The sequence below is a fragment of the Triturus cristatus genome, chromosome 2_1, assembly GCF_964204655.1.
Source record: "Triturus cristatus chromosome 2_1, aTriCri1.1, whole genome shotgun sequence".
Taxonomy (NCBI): Eukaryota; Metazoa; Chordata; class Amphibia; order Caudata; family Salamandridae; genus Triturus; species Triturus cristatus.
This window is the reverse complement of record NC_140581.1, coordinates 62,162,747-62,182,704: the sequence shown is the minus strand read 5'-3', so window position 1 is coordinate 62,182,704 and position 19,958 is coordinate 62,162,747. Positions and strand designations below refer to the sequence as shown.

General features: G+C 40.6%; 1 protein-coding gene across 1 annotated transcript in view; it reads right to left on the bottom strand.

Annotated features, from left to right (window-relative positions):
* Positions 1 to 2,827: 2,827 nt before the first annotated feature.
* Positions 2,828 to 19,958, bottom strand: part of LOC146863732 (uncharacterized) — a 28,931-nt gene continuing 11,800 nt past the window's right edge. Inside the window, exons 3-5 of the mRNA XM_085627891.1 lie at positions 11,393 to 11,899; positions 3,408 to 8,983; positions 2,828 to 3,204 (exon numbers count right to left, since the gene is read on the bottom strand). Of these exons, the coding sequence (XP_085484017.1) occupies positions 8,490 to 8,983; positions 11,393 to 11,899 (1,001 nt within the window). The 3' untranslated portion in view covers positions 2,828 to 3,204; positions 3,408 to 8,489. The remainder of the gene's footprint in view (positions 3,205 to 3,407; positions 8,984 to 11,392; positions 11,900 to 19,958) is intronic.

Below are 19,958 nucleotides of genomic sequence, written 5' to 3'. Positions count from 1 at the left end.
GACGATACGAGACCTATTTCTGGGGGACAGTCTTAAAACCTTTACTCAGTGCAAACAAGAATTTGGGCTAACGGAGAAGGACAAATTCCAGTACATACAACTCCGCCACTGGATACAGGGCTTCTCTTTGGCGCAGGTGGCCACGCGGCCCTACACTCCATTCGAGCGGTTGGCACGCACTTTTGGCACTTATAAGGGGCTGATCTTCCGCATATATAAGGTACTCCAACACGCTAGGCGTCTGGACCCTCACCCATACCAACTGCGATGGCAAACAACCTCCGGCTCTGGTGTTACCCCTTCTAAATGGACACTACTTTGGGGAGACATCCCCAAAAACTTTCGTAGCATTCCTCAACAGGAATCGGCTTACAAAGTAATGACCCAATGGTACTACACCCCTGCTAGACTCCAAAAAATGTTTCCCAAGGCATCCCCCCTCTGCTGGCGTTGTACTCAGGCGCTTGGAGATTTCATACACATTTGGTGGGTGTGGCCCCTCCTGACTACCTATTGGAAGGAGGTCCTTAGCCATATAAAAAAAGTGATAGGATACCCCCTGCCTGAAGATCCGCTTGTAGTCATACTGGGCCTTAGACCAGCGAATATGCGAGTCATGACGGGCCGCGATCGACACCTTAGCTTCCACATTCTGGGTGCTGCAAAACAAACTGTAGCTTTATATTGGAAGAAAGCAGAAACGCCTTCTATAAACTTGTGGTTTGCCCGCCTATGGCATGTGGTGGCGATGGAGTTACTCACTGCACGTCTTCAATTCCGAGATACCAAGTTCGGTAAGGTCTGAAAGCCCTTGGTAGACCACCTGGGGAGACTGGAACATGTTAGGTTACAACCTCCATGACTCCGGGCCTTGAAGTTGTTTGATGATGTAGTACAACCTACGGATCATGGGGGTTTTTGGAGACCTACAGACGGTTTGCAAAACACTCCACTTGCAGCCACTCTCCCTGAGTTGGGAACCTCGATTCTGGAGGGTTAAACTCACGGCCTTTACCGGATAGCGACAATTGGACCCACAATCCTTCCCCCCGCCACACTTGTTTCCTCTACTCCTATGCTCCCTTCTCTCTTCTTCCTAGTTCTCACCTCTTCCCAGTTGGTTGGTTACCTTCTCGACAGCTCTTGATATAAGAAGTATAGTAGATAGCTTCAACACTGTCATAGCGAAACAATGCTGGAATGCCCAACTGCCTGTATGCACGCTGACATGACCTGCCTGCTAGTTGTTGAGTCGCGCACTGCCCTGCATAACACTGTTGATCGCTACTATGCCTGTACTGAACGAACCCCTCGTCAATGTAAACCATACAACGATGCACCCGCTGAGGAGCATGATAGGAGCATAGTAAAAGGACCATTTCGGAGCTGACCACACGGGCAGACGTCGTTAGTTGGGACGCATTGTTTAATAGGGCTGTATCGTGAATCCTCTAAGGTTGAATGCTCTTCCGTGCAGCTAATTAGCTCAGAGTAATGTTTAGGACTCAAGATAATACTTCAGAGCTCTGTTAGACGAGGGGATCTAGGCCCTGTAGGGTATACTTGGCGATGTTGAGTATGTTATAGTAAGCCTGGCAATGTTGCAACTGTCTTAACGTGCCTGCAAGGCGTGTAGAATACAAGGGGCATAGTGTATACAGGGTGGGAGAGTTCGCTAATTATACTGGTGCATGTCCCTTGGGTTTTGGAGGGACCCCATTGTTGTAAGCTTTACCCTTGGACTCCTAAGATTTTCGCTGCCGGCCTCCATGGTTGTAGGCAAACAAAGCTGTGTATTGGTAATGGAAGGACCTTTACAAAACAATTAACAGAACTCATCTCTGACCTCTAATAGACTTATAATGTACAGAAGATATTGCTTTATTCAATGTATAATTCAACTCTCTTCATATTTTAAATGCATACGTCTCTCTTTGTTTCTTTTCTCATTACAGCTTCTTTCTATAGCATTGTATTTCACCCTAATCCTTCAAATGTTCCTTCTTCAAACCTTCCATTACTATTCAATACTCAGGGCTGTTGCATTGGTGCTGGGACAGGTTTGAAATGAGGTGGATCTTATTTATTCATGGCACATTTTTCAGTGAAAGGGGAATTTAATTCTTTGCATCTGGCCTTTGACATATGTTGCAGCCGCCTGCCATCTCAGCCTCCGGAGTTACCAAAGAGGAATTTTTCTGTTTATTACTGCCAAAAATAGAAAGATGGGCCTTATGTTAAAACTCTGACATTACCCTATGAATGGTGATTGATACACAGTCTGTTATTTCACCATGAAATATATAGATTGGAAACATAAAAAATCCATAACTGTGATATGATCGTGTCACATTTGGTGTTGAAACATGTTGTATTCTGTATATATTTCCTTCTACTTTTGCCCTTGAAGATATTTTATTAAAGATCTTTGTCCATTTTGTTTAATAAAATTGTCTCTTCTTAGGACATATTGTATACACTTCTCTAAATGTAACTGAAAGTATATGTTCAACCAGGGGTGCAGTGAAGGCTATTTCAGGTTAAAAGATTTTTTTTTGCAAACAATTGAATATGTTTTTAATATTTTTTTCATCAATAAAAAGCTCATGGAATCTTAATATTTTGAAAATCGTTTGAGTTCTCAAGTGTAATTCATGTTCCCGGTGCGAGTTGCAGAGAAACATAACAGTATGCTTTTATACAACAAAAATAATATATCCATTGTATAGGTGTGGCTTTCATGTTGCTCCTGTTAAATATGAAAGGGCTGTGCATGGGCTGCAATGAGTCTGACCCATGCAAATTATGACTAAGTCAAGGCACACTGTTCATTAATATGATATTTTTATTTGCAAGCAAAACAGTGAAAATCGGCTATGAAAGAAACATTACTTATTAAACAGTCAATAATAAGGCAGAAAGGTGGTAATCTCATTAGGTGCAGATATTCTATAAAAAAACGCAATGGCATCATCATCAAGAGTCATAAATTACATAGCAAGAGAAACACAGGTGCCACCTTTAATTTGGATACATTAAATTTCCATGGGCCCGATTCACAGAACTAACTTAAGACAAAATCCTAAACTTACTACTTTTGGTATTCACAGAATGCACTTACTACTTTTGGTATTCACAGAATGGATTTACGACTACTAACTTTACGTCCGCACAAGGGCCGGATATTCGGGCCCAGAGGTGAGACTTCCGGCCCGGAGGTGGGACTTTCGCCCGGAGGTGGGACTTTCGGCCCAGAGTTGGGGATTCCGGCCCGGAGGTGAAGATTTTGGCCATGGCTAAATCTCCGCCACTGGCCGGAATCCCCACCTCCGGGCCGGAATCCCCACCTCCGGGCCAGAATCCCCACCTTCTGGCCAGAATTCCCACCTCCAGGCCGGAAGTCCCACCTCCGGGCCGGAATCTCCGCCTCCAGGCTGGAATCTCCAGCCCGAGTGCAGATGTAAAGTTAGTAGTCGTAAATCCATTCTGTGAATACCAAAAGTAGTAAGTGCATTCTGTGAACACCAAAAGTAGTAAGTTTAGGATTTTGTCTTGAGTTAGTTCTGTGAATCGGGCCCCATGTGTTTATCAGAGGAAAGTGGCCATATGTAGTGCATTATACTGATAATCCCAGATCCTATTACAATGGAAAAATACAAGTTAGTGTGTAAAAAAGTCTAAGTTTCTTCAGACTATTAGAGTCAGAATTACAAGTCTTCCCTGTTTCCTATCATGGTTAGAGGATGTCATTCAGGTTGGAATTATTGCAGTAATTTTCTCTCAGAGCTTCATATTGTGCGGGCCAGGCTTGAGAGCAATGGAACAGTTTGCAAAAGAACAATGTGTAATTCATGAGGATGTTAAGTTAATGTCCAGATTCGCATAATGTTGAGCCGAGGTCCAGAATTCTAACCTGGGCCTAGATAAACTAAGTCTTTGCCTTATCCTTGCATCAACAAGGTAAAGGTTTAGGTACAATTTACAAAACAACACAAGTGGCAATATGCATGACTTTGTAAATAAATGTATTGCAGCACAACAGAGTGTTCTGCGTTGCTTTAACATTCATATTGACAGGTATTTGATGGGCGATGCATCCACATGAAGCATGAGCATTCCCATGCATCCACAATTACATTTGATGCAATCCGAGAATTACAGAATTTGGAAAACATGGGATTACACCAAAATAGTGCAGCATTCCAACCATGGTGCAAATAATGAGGAAAAATATTTGTACGTATCCTCGTTATTTCCTCTTTCAATACATGACGCATTCTGCATCACTCATTGAAAAAGGAAATTGCTTATTTGGATTGCTTTTTGCAGGAAGGTATTCCTTTGCTCGCAATCCTGCCCATAACACAGGAACCCTTCCACTATGTGCTTTGGTGACTACATTGGTGCTAGGCAGCTTCAAGGTGCTAGGTGAGAGGTGAAGGGAACCATAGCTTAGGAGATTTTTAGCTCTCGCCCGTTAATGCACCAAAGAGTTGCAACTTTCCTTGTTGCCCTATGTTTGTGAACACCTAATAAATATACCCCCTGGCTTCCAAAGTCTAAAGTTTGCCAGCTCAAGCCACTAGGCCACATCTCATTTCACCTGTCATGCAGATCTTTCCAAAGTACAGTTACAGGATAAGTGGTCTCATACAATGCCTTCTATAGTAAAACTGGCTTCAGCTTTGCTCAGGAGACTCTTCTTCACATTTAGATGCTGCACAGGACATTCACAGGTGAAGGGTCTCTGCCAGATTCATTGGTGTCTTCCTCATTATAAATGATGGAGCCGGCACATTGACATAGATCCATTAAAGATACCAACATATCTATATGTAGGCTTTAATATAGAGAAATAACAATTTGTTCTGTAATGTGTGTTGCCTTTTACATATGCTTTCCATAATAAACAGTTATATCCTATGTCATCAGAAATATTTTTCTCCTTGTGAACCCATCAGGCCTCTATCTGTTACAATTGTCTCATCACCATAAACAACTGAGGACTCCTGTACTGAGTTTAAGTGTTCCACTAGGCAACTGTCAGGCATTAAATAACAGTTGACAAAGCAATATGCTATACAAAATATCTCTCTGTAGATTTAAATAGAGAGTTCTAATTCTAAATGCCAATTAACTTTAACATATGCTTTCTAGAATCAATATGTCAGACCTACTAACTTTTCATTATAAACAGTCAAGCCATTAATTTTATCATTGGCTTGTCACCATGCCAACTCAAGCCTTCTATAGTTCATCATCATCTGGATCCTCTAAAGCCACACTATTCACATTTGTGTTGCACTTAAAGGAAGTGTTCTTGCCTCCTTTGCAGATGGGAGTAAAATGTCCTTTAGAATTCCATCGTCTGCAGAGTGAATTGCCTTTCTTCCATATCTAAAGCAAATCATGTCTTTAAAATCGTCTGTAAGCTTTCCACATGCCAACTATCGGCATACAGTCATATATGTACAAGTGTGAAGAAAATCACAGTTGTCAAAACAAAATACAATCACTCCCAAGAGAGCCTAACAAGGATCATTGAATTCACAGTGGTTTTTCGGGGGGATCACCAACACCAAAACCCTTGCCTACTACTAAACCAGTGAAATTTCCATCTATCAATACACCTGCCTATAGACTGAGCACAGTAGAATAGCAATCCATCCTTATCAGGCTATTGTCTTTAACGCATGATTTTCACAATAGGTACGTCGGGCTGACTGACTTTCTCATATTGTTTCATGATAAACAGATGAAACCTATGAAATCTGTCATGACGTTCACCTTTACCCTTTATGATTCACACCTTAACCATGACAGGCATATTTGAGTGCTCATTATCTTGCACCCCATGCATACAGTTATAAAATTACAAATATGTAAAAAAAGAGTTACAAATTAATAAACAACCCCTCTAGATGTGGTCTATTAAGGATAATCACCTCAACATTTGCCAGAGTGAGTGGCTGATGCAATAAACCTTGCCCACTACAGTAATCTGTGAGATTACATGTAACTAAAAATATTCACCCTTATGCATCAAGCCAAAATCCAGTCGGTAAAATACCGATTCCTTATTAGCTCCCGGTATTAAGTAAAAAATACCCAATCCCAATGCATCAACCCAAAAGCAGAAATCGGTATTTAAGGAATCCTTAAATACCGATTCCTTAAATAGCGATTGCATTTAAGGAATCCCAAAGTGAGATTCCTTAAATGCAATGCATCAAAGTTAAAAAATTAGCGATTTCGCTAATAAGGGGAGCAAATTACCATGAAGATGAACTGCATGGTAATTTGCAAAAACTTTGAAAAATGCACTTTTGTGCATTTTTCAAAGTTTCATGTTGCGCACACACATGCCCTTAGAGCATGTGTGTGTGCAACATATGTGCACATATCATTTTCAGGGGTGCAACAGGGTGTCCTTTTGACACCCTGGCACCCTTGAAAGTGCTCCCGCTATTAGCGATTCGGTAATACCGAATCGCTAATACAGAATGGCTTTACATTCATTCCTATGGGCCTCCAAGCCCATAGGAATGAATGGGTAGGTATTCCTTATTACCGATTCGGTATTACCGATTCGGTAATAAGGAATATTAAGGAATCGCTATTTGAATAGCGATTCCTACATGCATAGCCTTTTGCTATTCCTTATTAGCGATTCATTATTTTTCGCTAATAAGGAATCGCAAATGGCATTGTTGATGCATAGGCCCCTATGTCTGTAGCTTGTAACACCATGTAATACCCAACTTTGAAAGATTGCTGACTTTAACATATGCTTTACACAATTAGTAAGCTAGACCAATTGCCTTTGTCATCATGTTTCATAATAAGAACACCAGACCGAAGTCATCTGACATAACATTTCCAACGCAACAAACAGGCGCATAGCCTATCACTCTAACCATCTAAGGCTTACAGTTTTGAGAGTAAGCTTTTCCACAATTAAACCATCGGACACACAGCCATAAAACCAGAAATCTATCCAAACTACTGTCTGTCCAAAGACCAGATAATAAGGATTCTCCCACAACAAGCCTTCTATATCCACACACTGAGTGATTGACACGAAGACCATTGCCTACTATGGAACATATGTGAGATTCCATTTTACATCATACCTATCTGTAGGCTTTAAAATAGACTAGGAACATTCCAACCTTAAATTCCTATCAGCCTACTGTCTTTATCATATTATTTACTCATAGACAGTCCAGGCCTATAGTCATAATCGCTGGCTTGACCCTATAATTTGCCTAGTCCTACTGCAGTGTACACTTTGCTATTAACTACAAAGTGCAATACAAGTAGTGTTTTACTAAAAACACACAAATTGTGCCAATTCACATCCAGTAGAGAACCAATATGTGGGAGGCGCCTCTGCCCCTCTTTCCTAAGACTTCCAAAGCTCGGTTTTGATGACCATATAAGATCAGGTAACAGTTTCACTTTCATACTAGAAAAAATGTTCATATATGATAGTGAAACCCTGGGTTTCAAACACAAAGCTGCAGGCTGAAGCACAAATGTAATGACCACCCTCCTCTCAGCTGTGCTGCCGCCAGAGAGGAACACACACTGTAAAGCATCTTGTTATCTAAGATGATGTTGTGTGTGCCATACAAATGCAGCTGGCTAAATAAACAAAATGATCTCATCTGTGTGTTTGGTAAGCACTTCTTTTTTAGAAGCACATATCCTTTGCCTAATCAAGGTAAGTCCTCCAGGCTACCAACATGAGGATGTAGTCAAAGACTCTTATCTGTAAGTCCTCCTTAAAGTTGTTTTTTAGATCGATTGCCTAATGTCCCACAACAGCTGCAGTATCAGCCAGATCTAATGAGCTTGCAGATGAACCCAGATGAATGGAAGGTAAGTGATGGGCTGATAGTTGATGAGGTCATCAGTGTCCAGTGGAGGACTCTTTAGGAGTGGGAGTATCTTGCCTGTATTGAGAGCTTCTGAGAAGATACCTTGAGTGAGGAAGGCATTGGCAATGGAGAGTACAGGTGAGATGGACTTTCTTGAGTGAGCTTTAATGAAGGGCGAGAGTAAGATATTATCTTTACAAAAAGTGAATTTGAGGGAGTTCAATATGATGGTGAAATGTGAGAGAGATATGAATTTGTTGCTGGATTTTATGGGAAGGTGCTGGTCCAAGAGATGAAGCAGGGTTGATGGTTTTAGAGTGCTGTTGACTTTTCTGCATTATTTGGCTGAAGAAGAGGTTAATGGGATCACACTTTTCTGTGTGATGAGGAAAAGGTGGGTCTGGCAGGGGGTTAATATTGTTCTTGATTTTATTTCTTCTTTAGGCTAGAGGCCCTGATCAGCTAGCAGCACATTCACAATTAAGGAGAGAAGCTTAGGAGATATGAGAATTCAACCCAAAGGTATTGAAAAGCACAATGCAAATGCAAGAAAAGAAGCAGTTATAGGGATTGCCACACACTGCAGTGTTATAGCAACACACTGCTTTAGGATGCTGCAGCTTTCTTTAACCTTTGGCTAGCCTCTTCCAGCTTATGTTTGATAGTTGGCATTCTATCAGAGAGTAGGATTGAGAAATCTTTACTAATGAAAGGCAGGGATTGAAAACTTGCTATGATTTCATCCGAGACTTCCAGAATACCATCAAGCATCTCACTGAACTCCATGTACATTTTGTCCACACTGGCATTGTCAAACAGGATGCTGAGGAAACTGGAGCATGTCCTCATCGAGATGAGAAAATTTTTCCAATTTTGAAACAGCTCCCTTGATGAGTTTAAATTTATTTCCAGGACGATACTTTCCACGGAGTTAACTGCAATGGTCTTTTCCGTGGAATCAATTGTCTCCCTGTAGGATTGAAGCTGAGATTCATACTTGGCCACAGCGTCCTGGTGGTTCCCGTACATTATTGCAGCTTCTTTAACTGCATCCACAACTTTTTTAGTGGCTTGATTTGCTTTATTGATCATCATACCACCTAACAGAAATGGAAAAAAATACTACATGTTTATTGGCACACTGAAACACTGAAGTGTGTGAATAGATGCACTTACCAGTGTACAAATCATACAATTGCATTTTTTTTTATTTGGCTATAAGGCAACTTCTATTTTATGTTTTGCTTCTAGAATAACATTCTAACTATTAATATTTGACCTGGACGATTTTTTTATTCCACCAGTGGAATCAGAAGAATTTGTTAATTCTGTGTTATCATGTTGTGCAGAATTACTGATAAATTCTACCACTCCGCTGGTGGAATTAATCTGCAGTGGATGGGTTCTAAGCATGGCTGGGTAAAGGAGCAGTCTCTCGATGTTGAAAAAGCACTGCAGATTAAAGTTTAATCTGCTACATTTTTTAAACAGAGAGGGGCTGCTCCCTCTTCCAGCCCTGTTTGGAAACAGACTGCACTGAAGTGATTACTACAGAGTATGTAAGGGTGCTGAAGGGAGTGCACTACTGTGTTTGCTAAAGAGGGCGGGAAGGATGAAGTAGCCTTTCTATGTTTAAAAAAACACTACTGAGTAAACTTTAATCTGCAGTGTTGTTTAACTTGATGGACTACTCCCACATCCAGCCCTGTTTAGAAACCACTGGCCAGCAGTGCATACCCCTCCATGCCCGTAAGTACTCTGCAGTAATAATTTGAATGTACGTAAGGTCGCCAAGGGGTATGCAATGCAGTGCAGTTGGTATTTGGCTGTGCCAATTCTTAGTTCAAAATGTATCCTCACATCAATTGTTTGGATGCAAGGGTGCATTTTGTGTTAAGCAAAGAGTGCCAAATGCCTTCTCCACCCCATGTGGAATTGCATAGAATTATAATGGAATTCAGCAGAATCAAACTCTGCCACTTCTGCTCCCCATTTGTTATTATGTGGAAAAAATATGAATTCCTTGAAAACAATTCAAATGACGTTGCATTTTGTATGCCCCATGCAGATGTGCCATGTGCTCTCGATTTTAAACTTTACTTGTCATGGCCTAGGTGAAACTTTTAATATACATCTATTTGAATATTGCATGGATTCACAGTGAGTGAATACTGGAGGTACCTTAAATAAATGTCTATGCAATGCAGGGCAGCAAGTAAAGATGCTGTGCTGCCCTGCATTGCATAAAATGGATAGAGCAGAAATGTTCCATATTTGAGAAGATTTGAGCATTTCTTCTCTCTCCTGTCCCATGCAGATACCCTTGCATCATGCAGGCTTGTTGTTTCACTGAAAGGGTAACCTTTTTGCACAAAAATATTCCTTAGATGCATTTCCATCTTTCTATGTGTGCTGCAGAATATTAGTAAATAACAATAAGAAATAAAGATATTTCACCTCACTTTGGAAGGTGTAACACTCTGATGCAATCCCAGGTTAATCGACGTTAGTAAATAAGGAATTGTTTCTCAATTCATAGGTGAACCCATGCTACGTCTTCTCAATTCAGCATAATGCAAGGCAGTCATTTGTGCTAAGCCACCTAGAGCCACTCAAGGTTCACCTAGGACCTTTGTGTCTTTCTATAGTTATGCCTAGAGATTTGATATTTGTACAAGTGTGTGCACGTGTGTGTGTGTGTGTGTGCGTGTGCGTGTGTGTGTGTGTTGGGAGTTATGTCTTTGCAGATGAGCCTCTCTATGTGTATTTATGTTTGTGAGCATGGTGAGTTTCTGTGACTATGTCAGCCAGTATGAAGTGCCTGTCTAGGTTAATGTGTGTGTTAGAAACCAGGGCCCAGATTTGCACAGATGTTGCATCTGTCTTGTGTTTCTTTTTAAACACAGACCTGATGCAGATTCCAGGATGGCATTTATAAATCAACACAAATGATGAGCTGCTTTGCAAGGCTCTGAATTGCATTACTTTATATGAAAGGAGTGTTCAATAGATTGGGCATGGGCATTCCTGTGCATCCCCACATTGGATCACATTTATAGCTATCAAGGCTTGTATACATGGAATTACACCTCCCCGAGGCTGGCATAATGAGAGAATATGTTTATGTTCCTTCCTTTCTTCATTCTGCTTCTGTGCTGCATTCTGTAGCATGGATCAACAGAGGAAATTACATTGAAGCATAGTTTTTGTGCAGCAAGGAAATCCTTTGTGTACAAACACTATCCTGCCCACAACTTACACACCAGTGTCCTAGGTCTAAGGGCGCTAACGTTGACTCGTGGCTGTAGAATGTTCCCCAGCACATGGAGAGAGCATTATTGTACTAATTCTTCACAGATATGGCACAGTTCAGCTGCCCTATGTTGCATACAAGCTTTGTAAATCTGGCCCTAGATGTTCATCTGGTTGTTTTTTGTGACTATGTGATGTGAATGTGGGGGTGTTATTTCTTTTATGACATTCAATATGAGCCAAAAAGCAATATATACCTGCTATTCCTCCAACAAAAGGAAGAGTCAGCATGCCTATGCCTGCTTTTCTTGTTTTCTCTGCATCATGCCATTCTTGAATTGCTCTGTGTAGAGCATCCTCTGCATTCTTGAGAGCTTCCTCTGAGGCTTGTACTTGCTGTCTGGGGATGGACTCCTGCCCTTGCAGAGCAGAGAGTTGCAAGTTAAGACTTTGTTCCTGAGCTTGTAGCACCTTCTCTTCTTCATTCAGATAGCTTATCTTGTTTAAGCCCTCTTCCACATAAGCGCCCACTGATTTCATTTCTGCCACGGTTAACTTATCTGCCTTTGATAGACTTTCGAGGGCTGATTCAAGGAGCTGGTGAACATTTTGCATGCCTTGCTGAAGATCGGTGCTGGTCAGCAAAGTATCAGCAACAGCCGTCAAGGAACTTAAGGCATCCACAAAGGGTGTCACAACAGCCTGTCCATAATTCTTTTCTGTAAATGGATTGACTCCCAGAATGTGACCCGGAAGAACGGTGCCTAAAAGGGTAGAAGAGAAGAATAAAGGTTAGAGACCTTTTCAGGAGGAGGCCACCATCAAACTACAAAGATACCGCTATGCAGCTTGAGAATATTTAGCAACTAACAAAGCTAAGACTTTTTGGGTTTCAAAACAGTGCTGGAAATGCAGGGGATTCATCTGGCAGATATTGCAAAGTAAGATCCGGTTAACCCCACTGATATCTACCAAAATGTCCTGGTGCCTAACAAAGGGCCCTTTCAGCAGAGCGGCACATTGTGTGCTTTGAATTCAGCACATTAAGCTGAATGGGTGAGGAAGGCCTCTTGAGTTCAGTGCCAGCTGGGCCCCACAGGAATGGCTCAAATAAGAAGTCAGCACCCCTCCTTTTGATTGAGTCTTAGGGCCACATGTACCAAGTATTTTTACAATTGGAAAGGGTCGATCAGACAGTTTTTGCAAAAACAAATTCTTTTATATATGTACAAAACACAAATTGCAATTTGTGTTTGCAATTTGGTATTTGCAAGGGGTGTGTTCGAGGGATCTTTTCCAAATAATGAATGTGAATGGGATGTATGAATGTTTAGGGCTGCTAAACATTCATATTTGACCAACTCCTCAAAGGAGTGCCCAGAGGACCCCTTACCATTTAAAAAGGAAAAAAGATACCTTTTAAGAGCAGGCGCTTCCTACTTTTCTTTTTTAAATGCATGTCGTTTCCCTTTAAGAAAAATGGGGGCAGTTAAAAAAAAAGATGGCTTTATTAAAAAGCAATCACAGATATGGTGCTCTTTTTGCATCGAATAAGAGGTTAGTGGAGGTTAGTACCCTTCCTTTTATTTTAGCCTTAGGGCTAGATGTACAAACCATTTTTGCATTCAGAAAGGGCCATTTGGGCCTTTTCCGACTGCAAAAATGCTTTTGTACATATTTACAAAACACAAATTGCATTTCGATAACACATTACCGAATCACAACTTCTGTTTGTGATTTGGTACTTGGAAGGGGCGTTTTCACAGCAACCCTTTCAAATACTGAATCTAAATCAGATATATGAATGTTACACAAACAAATTTCAGCTGCAAAACATTCATATTTAACTGACTCCTTTGAAAATTGAAAAAATATATTTTACATGAGGAGGCAGCAGTACCATGAACCTCTGCCTACTTTTAAGAAAATAAATCTCCAAAGTTTCATTTTTCCTTTTTAGATGCAATCACAGACATGGCGATGGTGAGGCTGTGATGCCTAATAGTTTGCAAATGGCGACCTACCTCCTTACTATGCAAGGGGTAGGTCGATTTGCGACCCACTAGGAATCACATAAGGAATACCGATTTCCAAATTGCAATTGGGCTGGAATCAAAATTAGGAAATCCTAATACTGATGTGTCTGGCCATAGGTTTTGGCTGGGGGTTCACTGGAGCTTTCACATCTTGATGCCACAAAGCAAACACAATCATCTTCACGGGTAGTAAAGAGGAAAACTGTGAATTGGATACAGGTTTTTAGTTTTTTAAGATTTATATGAAAACTATGGATGCCCTATAAGGATGTCAGATAAACATTTACTTTGAAGTCTTTATAGCTTGCCATAGGAATTAATTTTAGCAACATTGGATTAAAACAACATTGAGATAAGCAATAAGGCTCTAAAACTATTTAAATGTAGCTCCTAGATGCCAGTCAATAAAGCAGTAACTTGCTGAGCAGTGGGCACAAAATACAAATCTGTGACTGGTACACTAAATGGTGTTTGTTTCAGCAGACTCACTAATTGTCCATTCGATGTGGTAATGAGTCAAAGTGGTGATCAGAGTGTATACTGATTTCACCAACAATGGCACTGAACACCACAGGTGTCTTATTCATTTAATACCGCCTAACTTGCATGGGACACAAAGGCCTCTGCAGCAGATGTATTAATCTCATATGCTGTTTTAAAATGCAAAAAGCCTGAGCAGAATAACTATTGCATGTGTCCTTTTTTCCAATATCTTTGTGTCAGTTTTAAAAAACAAATGTAGAAGTTGATATTCAGATTCATTCGCTTGTGATTCCTCACCCTATCTAATGCCAGACCAATATCATTACCATTGCATCGCTGGAAGTGACACTACATGATCTTTTTCATGATGAAGACAGTAATGTAAATCATGACAAGACACCGGATCCTGCTCAGCGGAAAGCATCTTATGGTTCTGCATGACCTTTGAGCATTGCAACCATCCTTCAGCTCACACACACACCTCTTCATCATCACCACACTTTAGCAGTGTATCAAGTTCAGCTATTAACTCCAGCACAAAGTGTGATACATCAGTTTCAGGAAGCTTTGATGATTTTCATCTCTATAACCATATAACTATATAGATTACTCAAAAGCAAGAGGATACATTAATTAATTGGTAGGCTATATTTTAAAGTAAACGCTGTAGGTTTTGTCCTAAATAAATATTCTTTGTGGGTATGACCATGGGTATCAAAGAGGGAAAGTACCTGTGCAGCCTCCCCATCTACATGTAAACTCTCAAATAGGAACATGTTGTATATTGCTCAGTTTCCTGGACAAGTGGGGGTGTCTCTTTAGTCTCAAATTCTAAACCAAAGCCTGTTTCAAATAATTGTGTGCTTAATCCCAATAACACAAAAAATACATTCAATAAACTTGTAGAGTACTTTCCATATGGTGAATTGGAACACATTTTCTGTGCTAGCTCTAACTGAAACCTGACATCTCATTACACACTGTTACAATCTAAGAAACATTTGGGGAAGAATATTAACACTTGAATCAAAAACTGTGATTTCTGAGAGAAAGAAGCCATAGTCTATGAATAGTTGCTTCTTTGTTTTCTGTTTTGCAATTCTTGATTTCCAGTCATGCTCTGGGCTAAATCTAGTCCTTCAGTCATTGGCTGATACATGGAGTGGCACCACATGAAGTGGGAGTTTGGAATGCTAATTAAAGAGATGGTATCTGCTACACTGTTTGACGTGGTCTCCCACCTCATTCCCATCCTCATCCTTTGCCTACACAACATTGAATTCCAAGGACGCACATTGCCATGGATCTGCTCCTTCCTGACTGGAAAGACCCAGTCAGTGAGCCTGACATTCTAAACCTCGGATGCCTGACAACTCATCTGCAGAGTTCCACAAGAATCCTACCTGAACTTGACCCTCTCCAATGCATGCATGATCCTTGGAGCCAGCATCATCTGCTCTGATGACATCAATGTTGTTTCCAACACTGACAACACACTACTCATTATCTCTCTCACAGTACCCGGATTAAGTTCAATGCCTGCATGACTGATATTGCCCACTGGATAAAGATCAACTGACTGAAGTTGAACCCTGAAAAGACTAAAATTGTGATCTTTGGTAAGAACACTTTACTGTGGGACTACAACTGATGGTCAACCGAGCTAAGGTTGAATGACACTCATCCCCACTACTCATGCCAAGAACCTCTGAATCAAATTTCACACCTGTACTTTTCCAGACTCCTACTTGCACAAATATCGGGCCCGATTAACAGAACTAACTTAAGACAAAATCCTAAACTTTGTCGTATTCACAGAATGCACTTATTCATTTTGGTATTCACAGAAGACACTTACTCACTTTGGTATTCTCAGAAGTTAGGAGTCCTAACTTTAGAACTCTTAAATGCCTTCTGTGAATACCAAAAGTCTTAAAATTAGGATTTTTCTCAGTTTAGGAGTCCTAAAGTTAGGACTCCTAACTTTACTACTACTAAACTGAGAAAAATCCTAATTTTAAGGCTTTCGGTATTCACAGAAGGCATTTAGGAGTCCTAAAGTTAGGAGTCCTAACTTTACTACTACTAAATTGAGAACAATCCTAATTTTAAGACTTTCGGTATTCACAGAAGGCATTTAGGAGTCCTAAAGTTAGGAGTCCTAACTATACTACTACTAAACTGAGAAAAATCCTAATTTTAAGACTTTCAGTATTCACAGAAGGCATTTAGGAGTCTTAAAGTTAGGACTCCTAACTTCTGTGAATACCGAAATGAGTAAGTGCCTTCTGTGAATACCAAAATGAGTAAGTGCCTTCTGTGAATACCAAAATGGTAGTAAGTTTAGGATTTTGTCTTAAGTTAGTTATCTGAATCGGGTCCATCATGTGTACGGGAAACCAGATCCGGCGGTTGAGCCTTCACCTACATCACTCCTTGGATTCCACAATCTTGCTTTTCAGGTATTGCCACTAGGCTCTAAGTTTATCTAGAGTGCTCAGTGCCAGAATACCCTCCCAGGTGATAGAGGCTCTGAAGACGTACATAACATAACTTTCGGATTTGGGCTGACAAATGTCTTAAAAATTTGAAAAGCTGAAGCAGGGCTATGGTGTCCCCTTACAAAGCGGTGTTTGCTTATTCATGGGATTTTAAAGTCATTTGCTCTAAGCTAGAAATAATAGAGTATTTCTAATCTTATCTAAAATTAACAAGAGGACATAACACAATAAAGGACTCAAAACAGCACAACAATGAAATTAACAGAGTAAAATCAGTAAAAAATTATCCAACTCAGCAACCACAGTCCAGCACAACATTACATTGCAAGAATGCAGCACACAAACACAGCATCACAAAAAAATAGAAATTATCACCACACTGACAAAACTTCATAAACATTCTTATCATACATTCCTACAAAAACTTGCTTTCATCACATGGTGGTGAAATGTGTTTGTCCAAAGCACTTTCTTAACCTTCCACCAACCTTTCAAAAGGGCTATGAGTTCATCAGCATATTGAATACTGCCAGGGGAGCCAGGAAAGAGTGATGTGTGTTCATTTACAAAGTCCATTTAGAGGACGTCTGCATACATTGATATATTTGTGTTTGTGAGAAGGATCTTCTCCGCTGATGGGCTAGCACAAGGACATGGTTAACTGAAGATTATTATTTATTTTATTTGTTTGCAGGGCAATGTCATTTAGAACAATTTCCCTGTAGAATCTTTGGAAAGTGGTTTAGGGTGTTGAATCTAAGACATTTGACACAAGGCTCTGAGCTCTGAAAACCATTTTAGATCTAAAACAAAAAACTAGGGGGGACTTAAAATTGAGATTCATCTCTTATAATTACACATTGAGATCCCTGATTTACAAAATGTAAAACTGAACTTGGAAACCCACTTGCTCACATTTCAAATGTACCAAAGTAGATGAGGGTACTCAAAGACATTTGTCACGGACATTTCCACCCTCAATGTAGTTGACATGGACATTTCTACCCTATATGCATTATGCATGTGCATTTCCACACTGAATATGGTTGTAAATTTACATCTGATAAATGTATAATGGAAGGGATGATGACCATCTCCAAAAGAATCTATCATATCCAAAAGAAATGTTTTGTGTTTCTAGTCCAGGATAGGCTCAGAAAAAAATGCTTAATTAAATTGCTTCACTTTAGTTGTATTATCTGTTTACACATTCTGTAAAACATTTACATGTGGAAGACTCATCTAAACAGAAGCAAACAAGCAGGTAGCAGGAAAACTGGGTGTGCAAGTGCTTTGCATAGAATGTTCATTGTGTCAATCTATTTTGAAATAAGGCCCATATTTACTCAGATTAGATTTTAATAGGGAGTGCCTCATTTTTGTGATGCAGCCCTGACTCAAATTTTGTTTTGGAATGTACAAAGCCAATCAAATGAGATTGGCATGTGTTTGTAAAACAAATTAAGTAAACAAAACTATCACATTACACTGCCTTGCATTATCTTCCATCAGTTAGGTGTTACCTGGGTGATACACGGGCATACCTATGAAGTGTGATGCAAACTGGTATATACCAATACTTGTTAACATGCGTTTGTGCCAAAATGGTACGCCTACCTGAGGCTGGCATAACAAGGAGAAATATTTTATTTTACTCCTTGCTACTTCCTTTTTGCATGTGTGCTGCAGTCTGCAGCACATATAAAACGGTTAGTTTTTTGTACAAAGAGGCCCTTCAGTACCAAACAGATATTATTTCCACAAAACAGGCACCATTAGGCCGAGGCACAAGAGTGCTTTTATTTGTGAAAGGTATCCCAAAGTGCACCATTGCAATGAGAGAGCAGAATTGTGCCATATCTTTGAAAATTTTCCACAATTCTTATCTCTCAATTTGACCCAAAGCTGCAACATCGCCTACCGTTCTTTTTTGCATCTATTCTTTGTAAATATGCCCCTAAATGTAGTAGATATCTTGCATGACTTTTTCACATGAAGCATTACATATGATCATAATGCAAGCGGCCGAGAAGTACAACTCAAATAGTCCACTACGTTTGTATGAAAGCTGCTTGTTCTGCACATTCCTGATCCTAGAGTTGGAGGTGCAATTGCAGCTGTTCCTGACGAGACTATGCTACCAAAGTGAAACATTAGTTATAGCAATTCATTAGATTTTATTCTGAACTCATGAATAGACTTGTTAATACTTTAATTCAAGAAAAAATAAAGATGTTCACAGGACTGGTAAGTGTACTTGCTCAAGGACAAAATTAGCTGCTCAAACCGAACGCTCACATTATCATTGGCAGTCAAAGACATATATGATCCTCATCCTGGATAGGGGTAGAGGTTGAATGCAAGAGTAAGCAAACATCCAATGTGGAAAATGGGGCAGGAGAATTCCAGAAACTGATGGGTCGAGAAGAAATGATTGCAGAAGTGGGTTCAGGGTGTTTTTCAGGTGTCATGATTGCAGACAGTTTTTGTATCCTCCTTATCTGCTAACATGAGGCTGCATGGATAGTAGGAATCCTTTAAAATGATTTTGTTTTTTACCTCTGTATGGCGCCCACCACATCGTTGTGATCAAGCAAGCTCTTAACATGGGGTATGGTAGAGCATGTAAAGAGCCACATTAAAGAGAAATACTTGGGATAAAAGTAGAGTACAGTGGTCTTCAAACTGTGTGGCGTGTCCCTCTGGGGAGGTGTGAATTCATCTGAAGGGGGCGCCAATCCTCCCAGTGGCATGCAAGAGACCAAGAATGGTCTCAATCACAGTGTCCTTTAGTGTTGTTTAGCCTTTTCCATTCATTGTGCATTTTTGGCCCTATTTTGAGAGGATGTTGGCCCATGCAGCAACAGCATAAGAGACTCAGTAAGGTAGCAAGGTTGAGCAGGGAGGCTGAGCATAGTGCTGAGAAAGCTTTTCAACAGTCTGAAAATGAGAATGCAGATGAAAAAATAAAAACCAGAGAAATGTAAGCATTAATATGCATAATAATGTCAGGCTGTGTGGCCCCATAGCAAAGGAAGCACACAGAGTCAGGCAGGATGTCGTAGATTTGCTTTGTTTGTGTTTAAGGGGCACTGTAGGAATGCGCCACGTGGGAGCTTCTTGTCATGAGTCCTGCCCTCTGACCCCTGTATCATAAGTGAGTACCAGGGTGTCCCTCCACTTCCTGTTCTGCCCCTGTTGGCCAGAACCAGTGTCCAGCACAGTCAGCACAGGTTCCTAGTGTCCTGCTGCATTCCATTCCAGTGGCATGTCACTTCTTTGTTAACAAAACAAAAAAAAAGAGAAAAATACAAATGGAGCAGGCGCAAGAGAGAGAGACAAGAGAGAGAGAAAAAGTCAGTCTTCCTTGTTCTCTTCTCAACAAGGACCAACACTAGCAAATGGATCCCAATCTTCCACCCTTGTAGTGGCGCTGCTCCGGAGCGGCATACAGTCTCTTTTGCTCCTTACTTCTTCATAATTTTCTAGAAACAGAAACTTCCAGAGATGTGCTCCTGGTGATGGAGTAGGGCCCTGCCACTGCTGTGATCATTGTCCCTTTGACAGCTGTCACCATCAGTGTCTGGCTTCATAAGGAACTCTCTGACTTCCAGGCGCTCAAGCACTGAATCTCCTGGTTTAAGCCGGTAGGGAGTTGCATGTCTGAAAGCTTTTTCATATTTGGCTCGGCCTTCTGGTCATGCACAACTATGTCTTTGTGGTCTGGCGAGGCTTTGTCTTCCAGCTGAGGAAGGCACATTCTGCTTTTTCTTCCCAGAACTAATTCCAATGGGCATTGCCTT